The sequence below is a fragment of the Canis lupus genome, chromosome 20 (genome assembly GCF_011100685.1).
Source record: "Canis lupus familiaris isolate Mischka breed German Shepherd chromosome 20, alternate assembly UU_Cfam_GSD_1.0, whole genome shotgun sequence".
Classification (NCBI taxonomy): Eukaryota; Metazoa; Chordata; class Mammalia; order Carnivora; family Canidae; genus Canis; species Canis lupus.
The window spans coordinates 1,906,791-1,917,847 of record NC_049241.1 but is presented as its reverse complement, the minus strand read 5'-3'; the positions used below and the strand labels follow the sequence as shown (position 1 = coordinate 1,917,847).

The window sequence follows — 11,057 nt, the reverse complement described above, 5'->3', positions numbered from 1 at the left end:
TATCCTCTTTGCTTGTTTTGTTTCTTAAATTCCACACATGAGTGAAAGCATATGGCATTTGTCTTTCTCTGACTGATTTCGCTTAACATTATACTCTCTAGCTCCATTGCAAATGGCAAGATCTCACTCTTTTTTATGGCTCCATAATATTCCACATATATATGTATATATACAAATACATATATATACATACCATATATTCTTTATCCTTTCATGCCCAAATGATGGACACTTGGGCTGCTTCCATATCTTAGCTGTTGTCAATGATGCTGCTATAGGGACCCCTGGGTGGCTCAGTGGTTAAGCATCTACCTTTGGCTCAGGGCATGATCCTGGGGTCCTGGGACTGAGTCCTATATCAGGTCCCCGCGGGGAGCCTGTTTCTCCCTCTGCCTATGTCTCTGCTTCTCTCTGTGTGTCTCTCATGAATAAATAAGTAAAATCTTTTTTTAAAATAATGCTGCTATAAACATAGGGGTGTATGTATACCTCTGAATTAGTGTTTTTGAATTCTTTAGGTAAATACATAGTAGTGTGATTACTGGATCATAGGGTAGTTCTATTTTTACCTTCTTTTTTTTTTAATTTTTATTTATTTATGATAGTCACACAGAGAGAGAGAGAGAGAGAGGCAGAGACACAGGCAGAGGGAGAAGCAGGCTCCATGCCCGGGAGCCCGATGTGGGATTCGATCCCGGGTCTCCAGGATCGCGCCCTGGGCCAAAGGCAGGCGCTAAACCACTGCGCCACCCAGGGATCCCTATTTTTACCTTCTTGAGGGAACTCCATGCTGTTTTCCACAGTGCCTGCCCAGTTTGAATTCCCACCAACAGTGCACAAATGTTCCTTTTCCTCCACATCCTCACCAACACTTGTGTCTTTGTGCTTTTGATTTTAACCATTCTGACAGATGTAAGGTGATACTTCATTGTAGCTTTGATTTACATGATGATGAGTGATGTTGAGCATCTTCCCATGTGTCTGTTGGCCATCTGGATATCTTCTTTGGGGAAATATCTGTTTATGTCTTCTATCCATTTTAATCAGATTATTTGTTTTGGGGGTGTTGAGTTGCCTAAGTTCTTTATATATTTGGATACTAATCCTTTATTGGATATGTAGATCTGCAAATATCTTCTCCCATTCTGTAAGTTGTCTTTTAATATTGTTAACTGTTTCCTCCACTGTGCAGAAGTTTTTATTTTTGCTTTCATTTCCCTGGCCTCGGGAGACCTATCCAGAAAAATGTTGGCATGGCTGATGTCAAAGAAATAACTGCTTGTGCTCTCTTCAAGGATTTTTATGGCTTCAGATCTCCATTTAGGACCTAATCTCTTTGACTTTATTTTTGTATATGGTGTAAAAAAGTGGTCCAGTTTCATTCTTTGGCATGTAGTTGTCCAGTATTCCCAACACCAGTTGTTGAAGAGACTTTTTCCCACTGCATATTCTTGCTTCCTTTGTTGAAGATTAATTGACTATATAATCATGGGTTTGTTTCTGAGCTTTCTATCCTGTTCTATTGATCTATGTGTCTATTTTTGTGCCAGTAACATACTATCTTGATTACTACAGCTTTATAGTATAACTTGAAATGTAGAATTGTTGATACCTCCAGGTTTGTTTCTCTTTTTCAGGATTGTTTTGGCTGTTCAGGGTCTTTTGTGATTTTATACAAGTTTTTGGATTATTTGTTCTAGTTCTGTGAAAAATGCTGTTGCTATTTTGACACGAATTGCATTAAATCTGTAGATTGCTTTGGGTAGTATAGACATTTTAACAATATTTGTTCTTCTAATCTATGTGCATGGAATATCTTTCCATTTGCTTATGTTGTCTTCAATTTCTTTCATTAATGCATTAATGTCTTATAGTGTTCAGAGCATGTCTTTTACCTCTTTGGTTAAGTTTATTCCTAGATATTTTATCTTTTTTTTTTTTTTTTTTTTTTTTTTTTTTTTTTTTTTTTTGGTGCAGTTGTAAATGGGCTTGCTTTCTTGCCTTCTCTCTCTTTGCTTCATTATCAGTGTATGGAAATACAATGGATTTCTGTGCATTGATTTTGTATCCTGTGACCTTACTAAATTCTAGTGGGCTTTTTGGTGGAGTCTTTAGGGTTTTCTATATATAGCATCATGTCATCCTCAAATAGTGAAAGTTTTACTTCTTCCTTACTAATCGGAATGCCTTTTATTCCTTTTTCTTGTCTGATTGCTGTGGCTTGGATTTCCAGTCCTATGTTGAATAGAAGTGGTAAGACTGGATGTCCTGGTCTTCTTTCTGACCTAAGGGAAAAGCTCTCAGTTTGTCTCCATTGAGTATGATGTTAGCTGTGGATTTTTCATATATGTATGGCCTTTATTATATTGGGGTATATTCCCTCAAAGCCTATTACATTGAGGGTTTTTATCATGAACAGATGTTGTATTTTGTCAAATGCTTTTCTGTATCTATTAAAGTGACTAGATGGTTTTTATCCTTTCTCTAATCGATATGATGTGTCACGCTGACTGATTTGCAAATATTGAACTACCCTCACTCCCAGGAATAAAGTCCACTTGGTTGTGGTGAATGATTCTTTCAAATATGTTACTGAATTTTGTTTGCTAATATTTTGTTGAGGATTTTTAAATTTATGTTCATCAAAGATATTGACCTACAGTTCTCCTTTTTGTATTTTGTCTCTATCTGGTTTTAGTATCAGGGTAATGCTGGCCTCAGAGAATGAATTTGGAGAGTTAGGTTTTCTTTAGGTGGGTGCAGTAGAAGGCTGGCAGATGGGCAGGGGCACACACCACCCCAAGAGGGCTGCTTCCATCCAGCCATAGTGTTGATCATTGTCAGGTACAGATGTGGCCCATGTTGCCAGGATTTTTGCCTTTGACCCGAAGTCCAGAAATCAGCACTATCATGTGAAATGTCCTAATTTTCAAATGTTGGCTACTTATTCAGGTATTTTGAATGTTGGCATCAACCAAACTCAACCTCCTGCTAACCAGATGCAGTGCATAGCCTGCCAAGATATACCTCTACCTGCCCACTCTCCTGAGGTGCATGTGCTCTATTCCATGGATACAGGGATTATTTCTGGGCCAACTCCCATGTCTCTGACCTGACCTTTCTCTTCACTTCTAGATCCACAGATCCAGCCTCCCTACAGGCACCTCATGCTCAACACATCCAACACTGCAGGCCCTTATGACCATATCTCTCTGCTCTTTGAGAGAAGCTGGGAATCTGGATTTGCATGTAAAATTACCAATTTAAAAAATTCACATTAAAAGTTTTTTTCAGACAAAAATGTACCTTTTCTTGGGCTGCCAAGCTGCCACCCCTGATTTAGTGCAAGCTGGCTGCCCACAGGCACTGTGTTTAGTACTGCGTAGATATGATCTACACTGACTATGGCCAAGCCAGGAGTGAGTATTCATATCCCCCTGATTCAGGTGAGGAGACAGTCTTAGCAAGGCCAAGTAAGTTGCTGAAAGCTACACAGCTGGTCAGTGGAGCATATCTCAGAGTTTAGGTATTTTTGCTCAACTTAGTTTTCCCTCTAAGTTTGTACAAAGTCTTACCTCTTCTCTATTATTCACTCTAATTACCATCTCCATTCCCAACCTCCACTTCTCTCTGTCCAGGAGTGATTCAGAGTTGAAATGTACAACAACCCAAATTCCTATGATTGCAAATGGCTGTAGAAGTTAACTTGCACATACCAAGATTTCTAATGAGGGAAACTCCTGGCTTTCTTATTGTCTCCTAGTTTGCTCCTACTGCCTTTCTCCCCACAGTATTTCCAGCATGTTCTGCCCAGCACAAACCTTAGAGTATCTCTAGAAGGCCACACAAGACCTCAGTGGGAATAGAAAGATACTCCTTTTACTTAAATTTCTGCCCTGCCTTTTTATCACAGGCTGTAGGGACAGATCCTGCCAACTGGCACTCTTCTGAAAGATGACTGTCTCTAGAGTGGTCCAGTCTAGAGAGACTGAGTCCCTATATCTCTGTGGGCACATGAGTAGGCAGGGATTGCTGGATTATATTACCAGATATAGGATATCTGCATCTGCAATGGCACAGGAGATATGCTTTTCCCTATTACTCCCACTAAGTTCAACTAAAAACCCTGAACATCATATATAAGACAAACTGAAGGAAACTCTAAAAGAGGAGACAAAAGGCAGACCAGCTAGGGACTTCAGGAGCCAAGGAACAACATGGTGGCAAGCTCCTGGGTTTTTTGTGTTGCCTTAGATATTGTAGTCTTTGAGCTAGAGAAGCCAACAATCCAGAAATGTCATGGGCACACACCAAGCGATACCCAACCAAAGCCTGTTTTTCCACCTAAAGAACCAGGAGAGAGAAAGCTGAACAAGACAGAAAAGCTTCAGACATTGACCTTCCACACTAATCAAACAACACAGAAGTAAAACATTGCTCACTCCCACACCCACCAAGGCTGAGTAGGCAAGCTGGGTTTCTCGCTCTACCTGGGAGTAATGAAGCCACACTGCCACCTGCCCATCCCCTGGCCTACAGCAGTATTAGAGAGGACCAGCAAAGACAGAAGCTTTAAATAAGATCCAGAGTCTCACCATACAATACAAGACCAGACTATCTGGGTTTCCATAGAAAAACACACATCTCAGCAAGAACCAGAAATACCTGAAGTTGGATGGGAAAACACTGTATAGGAACGCCTGGGTAGCTCAGTGGTTGGGCGCCTGCCTTCAGCTTAGGTCATGATCCTGGGATCCGGGATCCAGTCCCACATCAGGCTCCCTGTGAGGAGGCTCCCTCTGCCTATGTCTCTGCCTCTCTCTCTCTCTCTCTGTGCCTCTCATGAATAAATAAATAATTTTGTAAGACAGTATATAGATGCCAACAGAAAGAGCAGTGATTTTAAGGCAGCCATGATAAAAATACTTCAAGGGGTGATTACAAACATGGCTGAAACTAATGGAAAATAGAAGGTCTCAGCCAAGGAGGAGAAGATCTACTAAAGAACCAAAGGGGAATTGGAGAACTGAAAAATTAGACAGCTGAATTTAAAAAGCTCAGAGGATGGGTTCAGAGGCAGAATGCAGGGGAGAGAGGAAAGAAGCAGTGAACTGGAAGACAGGGCACTAGAAATTACCCCATCTGGACAATGGAAAGAAAATAGGAAAACAAATGGAGTGGGCCTCAGAGACCAATGGGACTTTAACAAGAGATCTAACATCATACCATCGAGTCCCAGAGGGAGGGGAGGAGCAAAGATGCTGGGGAGGACAAGGCTAAAAGTCAAGAAAGAGCCACAACACTGAAGGTTGACAAGGGTGCTGAGTAGCTGGATGTCTCACCCATTCTGGGTGTTCATGTGAAATGGCATAGACTCAGATTCACACAAAAATCTCTAGGTGAGCACTGAAAGCAGCTTTATTTGTGATAGCCCCAAACAGGTAATGACCCAAAGTCCCTCAATGAACTGTGATTCAAGTTATAGAACATTCTCGAAATGAGAAAATTTTAGAAACAGGAGAACAAATTAGAGCCTGGCAGGGGTTATGGAAAAGATGGGGGTGGGAGGGAAGTATCTCTGCCTAGAAAAGACAACAGGATGTGCTGGAATGTTCTGCATCTTGACTTTATCAACGTCAATATCCTGGTTGTGATATTTTCCTACAGTTTCCCAAGACGTTACCAATGGGAACCTGGGTAGAGGACGCATAGCATTTCTCTGTGTTAGGTGTTAACAAGTGCATGTGAATCTACCAGTATCTCAAAATAAAAAGTTTACTGGGAAAAAAAAGAAAAAGAAAAACCAGATATACAACAGCACAGTCTCAATCTCTAACCTGCTGGTTTCCCAATCTGCTGACCACATACCACACTCTCATTTATGTTGGTAACCGAGCAAGCAAAACTTCAAGCTCACTACCCCCATTTCCACAGAGGCTCTGCTGACAACTTCAGCAAAATCTGTCCTCCAAACTTTCACACTGTCTATTTAAAGTTTTGGAATGTTGGAGCTGGAAAAAACTGAAACAACAGCTGCATACACAAGATGGACTGGTGGGCTCCGGGCCCCCCATAACATCTTTCAGATCCCCAACTGCCCGGCTTTGAAGAAATTACCATCCCAGTAAATACAATGTACTTAGCAGGGCCCCTGCCCCAGGGCCGCTGCCTCTAGACCCTGCCTGCACGGATGTTGCAAAACAGCCCCTCAGAGAAGTCATTTAGCTACGGCTTCTGTATAGCAGGCCTGGTGAACTGCTGGAGGCCAGAGAGCTGGCCAAGCCACTGGGCGGCACTTAGGACCCATAGCTTCTCAAAGGCTATTGTTTTATTTCTTAAGTTAGATCACAGGCTCTAAGCAGCCTTGGCCCCCTGCACGCAGACAATGTGACATTGAGATACCAGTTTCTGGAGGACAGCAGTTCTTTTCACCATTGGTATGGCATACAGTTATGTGAGAAAGAAGGAGAGGCACAAAGGCCAGCTGAGGTCAATGTGAGCTGGGGACGTTTGTCACACTCCTTGGGGACATAGGTATTGTTGCATTCCGGCTGCAGGTGAGGAGATTAAGGCTCACAGGACAAACGGAGAAGCTGGAGCAGGTGGTCTGGACTCTAAGTCCAGTGCTGGTTCCTGGACCTCCACAAGCTGCATTGCGAGTCATTCCAGATAGTGTTCAGATCTTCCTTGGCCTGTGTGGATGCACCAGAGATTTCCTTTCAGGGCCCACCTCTTGGGACCTGGGCACATTGCTGGGGACGGCGGTAGAGGGACAGGCCTACAGTCTGCTTCTAGCCCACCTCCTGGGAGGTGTGCACTCCCACCCCAGCTTTTTATGTGTGTGTCTCCCTGGGGGTGTGAATGTGTGTGTACGCGATATGAGTGTGTCTGCCCATATGTGCATGTCATGTTTGTATGCTTGTCGCTCTGTGTCTGTGTTCCTTTCTCTGTGTGTCTATGTGGGTTTGTGTATCTCTGTGGGTGTCATGTGTGTCTTCGTGTACTGAGCACCTATGTGTTTGTGTGTCTGAGGGGAGGTCTATGCACATGCCTGCATGTGTGAACACGCAGCGTCTACATGTATCTGCATATGCTCCTGTATCATCTGGGTGTGGGTCTGCGCGCACATGTGGTCTGCGTGCGTGTGCAGGCTGTAGCTGCGGTGTGCGCGTGTGTCCCTAATGGTGCACGAGGTGTGCTGCGCGTGGGTGTGGCGAGTCCTCCCCCCGCTGATCCTCGGGAGAGCCCGGCTGGGTTCCAGGCCTCGTGACGGTCGGGGCGGCCACCCCGGGGCGCGGCCTCCCGCCAGGCCGGGCGGGGAGGAGCGCGTGGCCGGGTCCGCGGGCTGTGCCCCCGCTCCTCCCCTCGGGCCGGGCACACGTGGGCCCCGGGCGCCGCCTCCCCGCGCCGCCCGCCGGTCCCGCGTCCCCACCCCCCGGGCCGCCCCCGCCGCCGAGCCGGCCCGGGATAAAGTGGCAGCGCGGACGCCGCGCCCTGTCGCCGCGGAGCCGGCGGCGCGCACTCGGCCCGGCACCGGCCCGCCGCAGACGAGGACCCGCGGCGCTCGGGGAACGCGACAGCGGCGCTCGTGCTCGTGGCCCCGGTAACTGCCTCCGGCCCCCGCCCCAGCCACCGGCGCCGTCCCCGGGGGTGGGGAGCAGCCCCGGGACCCCGCACGCTCCGCGTGGGCTCCCGCGGCCCCCGGGGCGCGCGCGTGTGTGCGCGCGCGTGTGCGGGCGCGTGTGCAGGCGCGTGTGCGGGCGCCCCCCCGCTCCTCGCAGCAGCCCCCAAACCAACTTGTCCCCGTCCACTCCGCCTTCCCGGTCCCCGCCGTCCCCGGCACCGCCCGGCGAGCCTCCCGGTCGGTTTCCCGTGGCTTCTCCAGTGACAGCTGCGGGGCTCCGTTCCCGGCGCCGCCGGAGACGGGCAGGAAGCAAAGTTTGTCCGGAGCCCCGGGGGCGACTTTGCTCGGGGACCCGCCTGTGTGCGTGTGCGGAGCTTCTCGGGGCGCGCGGGGCAGGTTGCCCGGCTGCCCCGGGCGGGGGTGCGCGCCGGCGAGCCCTCCGCGGGTCTGCGTAGGGAAAGCGGTGACCTGGGCTAGTGTGGGGCGTCGCAGGCGCCGCGTCCCGCCCCCGGGCAAGGAGCCGAGCCCCGGAGAGCGCGCCCGTGCCCGCTGCAGGCAGGCTCCGGGCTCCCGGCTCCCGGCTCGGGGGCGCGGGGCGCGGGGCGCGGGGACAGGGGCTCGGGCGCTGCTCGGATGCCGCCCTGCGACCGCCTGGCTCTGATCCTCCATGCTGCCGCGGTTGTGGAATGCAAAAGCCAGGACATGATGGAAACAGGTTTGTCATGGAATCTTTGGAATTTCAGGCAGGAGGAATTAATTGGAGTATCATCCACCTCATTATTGTGCCCCTTTGAAACTTCCTTGGGGATTTTAAGATAGATGGGTCTTCTTGCAGCTGGGTCTTTATACCCACAGAGCTGACTGTAATTTCCACTTGATTACAGCTAAAATAGTCTTTAAGATGAAGTTTCCTGAAATGATTTAAAATAAACACAGATGGGAAGGGGGGAAAAGCTGTAATGAGGCACTTAAAAAATAAAGTGAGCATTTTCTGAAGAACAAATGGGATTTTTCAGTCTTGGAGAGATTGCAAGAAATATATGGGTTTTTAAAAAATCTTTGAAATGGAGGGTTTTTTTTCTTTTTTAACTGCTTAAAAAAATATGACTGACACTGAATGAGGCTTTTCTCCCCATCCCTGTGTGTTTTGCCATATTTTTGAGTTTGGAACATGTCCTCTTTTTCCTTTCAAGGACCTGAAGATCCTTTCAGGATGCCGGAGGAAAGTTCCCCCAGACGGACCCCACAGAGCGTTCCGTACCAGAACTTGCCTCACCTGGTCAATGCCGACGGGCAGTACCTCTTCTGCAGGTACTGGAAACCTCCAGGCACACCCAAGTAAGTCTGCCCCAGAGTGCTGCCCGAGACGCACGGGGGATTGTTCTCGCCTGCCTCTCCTCCCACATCATGTAGCATCTCCTCCGGGGCCACTTTCTTCATGACCTACTTCACATGCATTTTCACATCAGGCACAGCACTGCTAACAAAGCTGAGATTTATACTTGATCTTTTTTTTTTTTTTTTTAATTAAGAAGCAAGAGTTATGTTTTCATGATAACCACCAGGATACGGATATCTACCTTCCGGCAGTTTTCAAGAATTCCACATGACTTTATTTTTTGTGCTGGAGTGAATTTCCTGTGGTACAGGCATTCCTTTAAAATCAAACCCAACAACTCAAACCACCTCAGCAGATAGGAAAATCAAAACTGTATCTCTAGAGTAACCTTTGTTTTCTTTTCCTGTGACTGTGGGTTTCAGAGGTGTCATATGTGTACAAGGAGGAAGAAAGGGGTCTGGGTATCTCCTTCTGCTTTCTGGCCAGCTCCATTACTTTGTACATTTTCCATCAAGGATTTGTCTTGCTATTAGAAACAGGCGTTGGGACTATACACCATAAGACAGCTGGTCTCCTGCTGCTTCCCTCCTCTTGTACAAAACAGGGAAAACCCTCCTTGTTTGTGTTATTCAGGGAAAGAAATTATTTGTGGGGACCAATTTGCCCAGTGATGAGTGAGCGTCTCCTGTCCCATGGATATTTTACCTGCCTCGCAGGCCTCTGGTCTCCCAGGGGACACGGTCTGATGTGAATTATGTCTCTCCCTTTGTGTTTCAGTAATCACCCAACCCTAGCACAGCTGTAGAGTCTTTCTTACATTTTCAGCAAGGTGTAGGTAATCCAGGTAGCTAGCTGCACATTAAAGATATAGAGATAGACACTTTTAAAGCCCTGGTTTAAAATCATAGCTTCAGGGCAGCTGTACAAACTAGCTATCATAATGGGCTGGTGAGGGTTCCTACCACTTCTGGCAATATCTTTCTTGAAGGTTTCCTCGAGAAGAGAGTGTGTATGTCTGTGTATGTGTCAGATGGAGAGAGTGGGGTAGGGAGGGAAGGAGGGAGGGAGGAAGTGGGAAGGAGGGGAAGGGTTATCAAGCATTGTCATTAATTCTCCATTCTGACTTCTCCACTCTGACTTAACTAGCTGTAGAATTGCATGGTCTTGGTTCAATTCCTAAGAACTCTGTTATATATTTGATCAATATACAAAAACAGGACATAGAATTGAAAGTACACATTTTTAAACATCCAGGTCCTGGACTTTGGGGTTCCTTGGTTGAGTGGGGAGACTGTCTTAGTTCGAGGCCAATGAAATAAGGGTAAGGAGGGCCTTGGGTCTCCCACGGGGGCCATGCAGGGCGGTGGGCGGGTGGTTGGGTGCGAACGGCCGAACTGGCTGCCCTTTCTTGGCTGTGAGTGGTTTTCACAATCTCCACGCTGATGTGGTACTGTGGGCAGTTCTCTCTACTTCTTTGCTTTTGCTCCAGTTAGCCGAACAAACCCCTCCCCCCCTCCCCAGGGGGTAGTTTGAACTGAGCTATCTGGGAAGTCAGGGTTTATGTTGTGGTGGCCAATGGCAGTAAGAACATGGGTGGGTGGCCAAGGCAGTTGGGCCCTGGGAGCTGTGGAAGGAATGTGACCGGGAGGCCACTCCCTGTGTACGCCACCCCCCCAACACCCCCCCCCCCCACTACATTTACCTTCTGAAGGTCATACAGATCATAGGGAGCTGGGGCCAATGTCAGGAGTGATCTTCAAACCATCTTACCAGCAGTCCTGACCAATCAGAAAGTCTTGGAGGCCCCAATGTGGTAGCTGTTGACCCCATGGCAAGCAGCCCTGGATTTTGAGGAGGTTAGAGCTTCCCGGAGGAGGAAGCGGAGTGTGGGGAGATGTGAGGGCCTCAGGGCAGAGGTCTGTGCCAACTGGTGTGAGAGTATGTCCGTGTCTTCATAACTGGGAACAGCTGCTCGGGCAGCGAGCAGCTACTGTGCAGGCCTGCCTTCCTTCGTGGCCTGGGACATCTCCGTTGTTGAGTTTCAAGGCTGTAGCCTATTGCTGTCAGAAGGGGGAGGGACCTTAGGTCACCACT

General features: G+C 47.7%; 1 protein-coding gene and 1 long non-coding RNA gene across 4 annotated transcripts in view; one reads left to right on the top strand and one right to left on the bottom strand.

Moving 5' to 3' along the window:
* Positions 1–5,394: 5,394 nt before the first annotated feature.
* Positions 5,395–8,084, bottom strand: LOC119864619. Its single transcript, XR_005374515.1, has 2 exons — positions 7,798–8,084; positions 5,395–6,692 (listed from the first exon to the last, which is right to left on the bottom strand). It is a non-coding gene; the product is annotated as an uncharacterized LOC119864619 (long non-coding RNA).
* Positions 7,479–11,057, top strand: part of MGLL (monoglyceride lipase) — a 114,586-nt gene continuing 111,007 nt past the window's right edge. Inside the window, exons 1-2 of one of the 3 annotated variants that reach the window (XM_038565463.1) lie at positions 7,479–7,603; positions 8,818–8,962. In XM_038565463.1, the coding sequence (XP_038421391.1) occupies positions 8,838–8,962 (125 nt within the window). In that variant the 5' untranslated portion in view covers positions 7,479–7,603; positions 8,818–8,837. Of the gene's footprint in view, positions 7,604–8,185; positions 8,340–8,817; positions 8,963–11,057 lie in introns of those variants that run through there. The other 2 variants (XM_038565461.1, XM_038565462.1) reach the window with 2 other exon arrangements.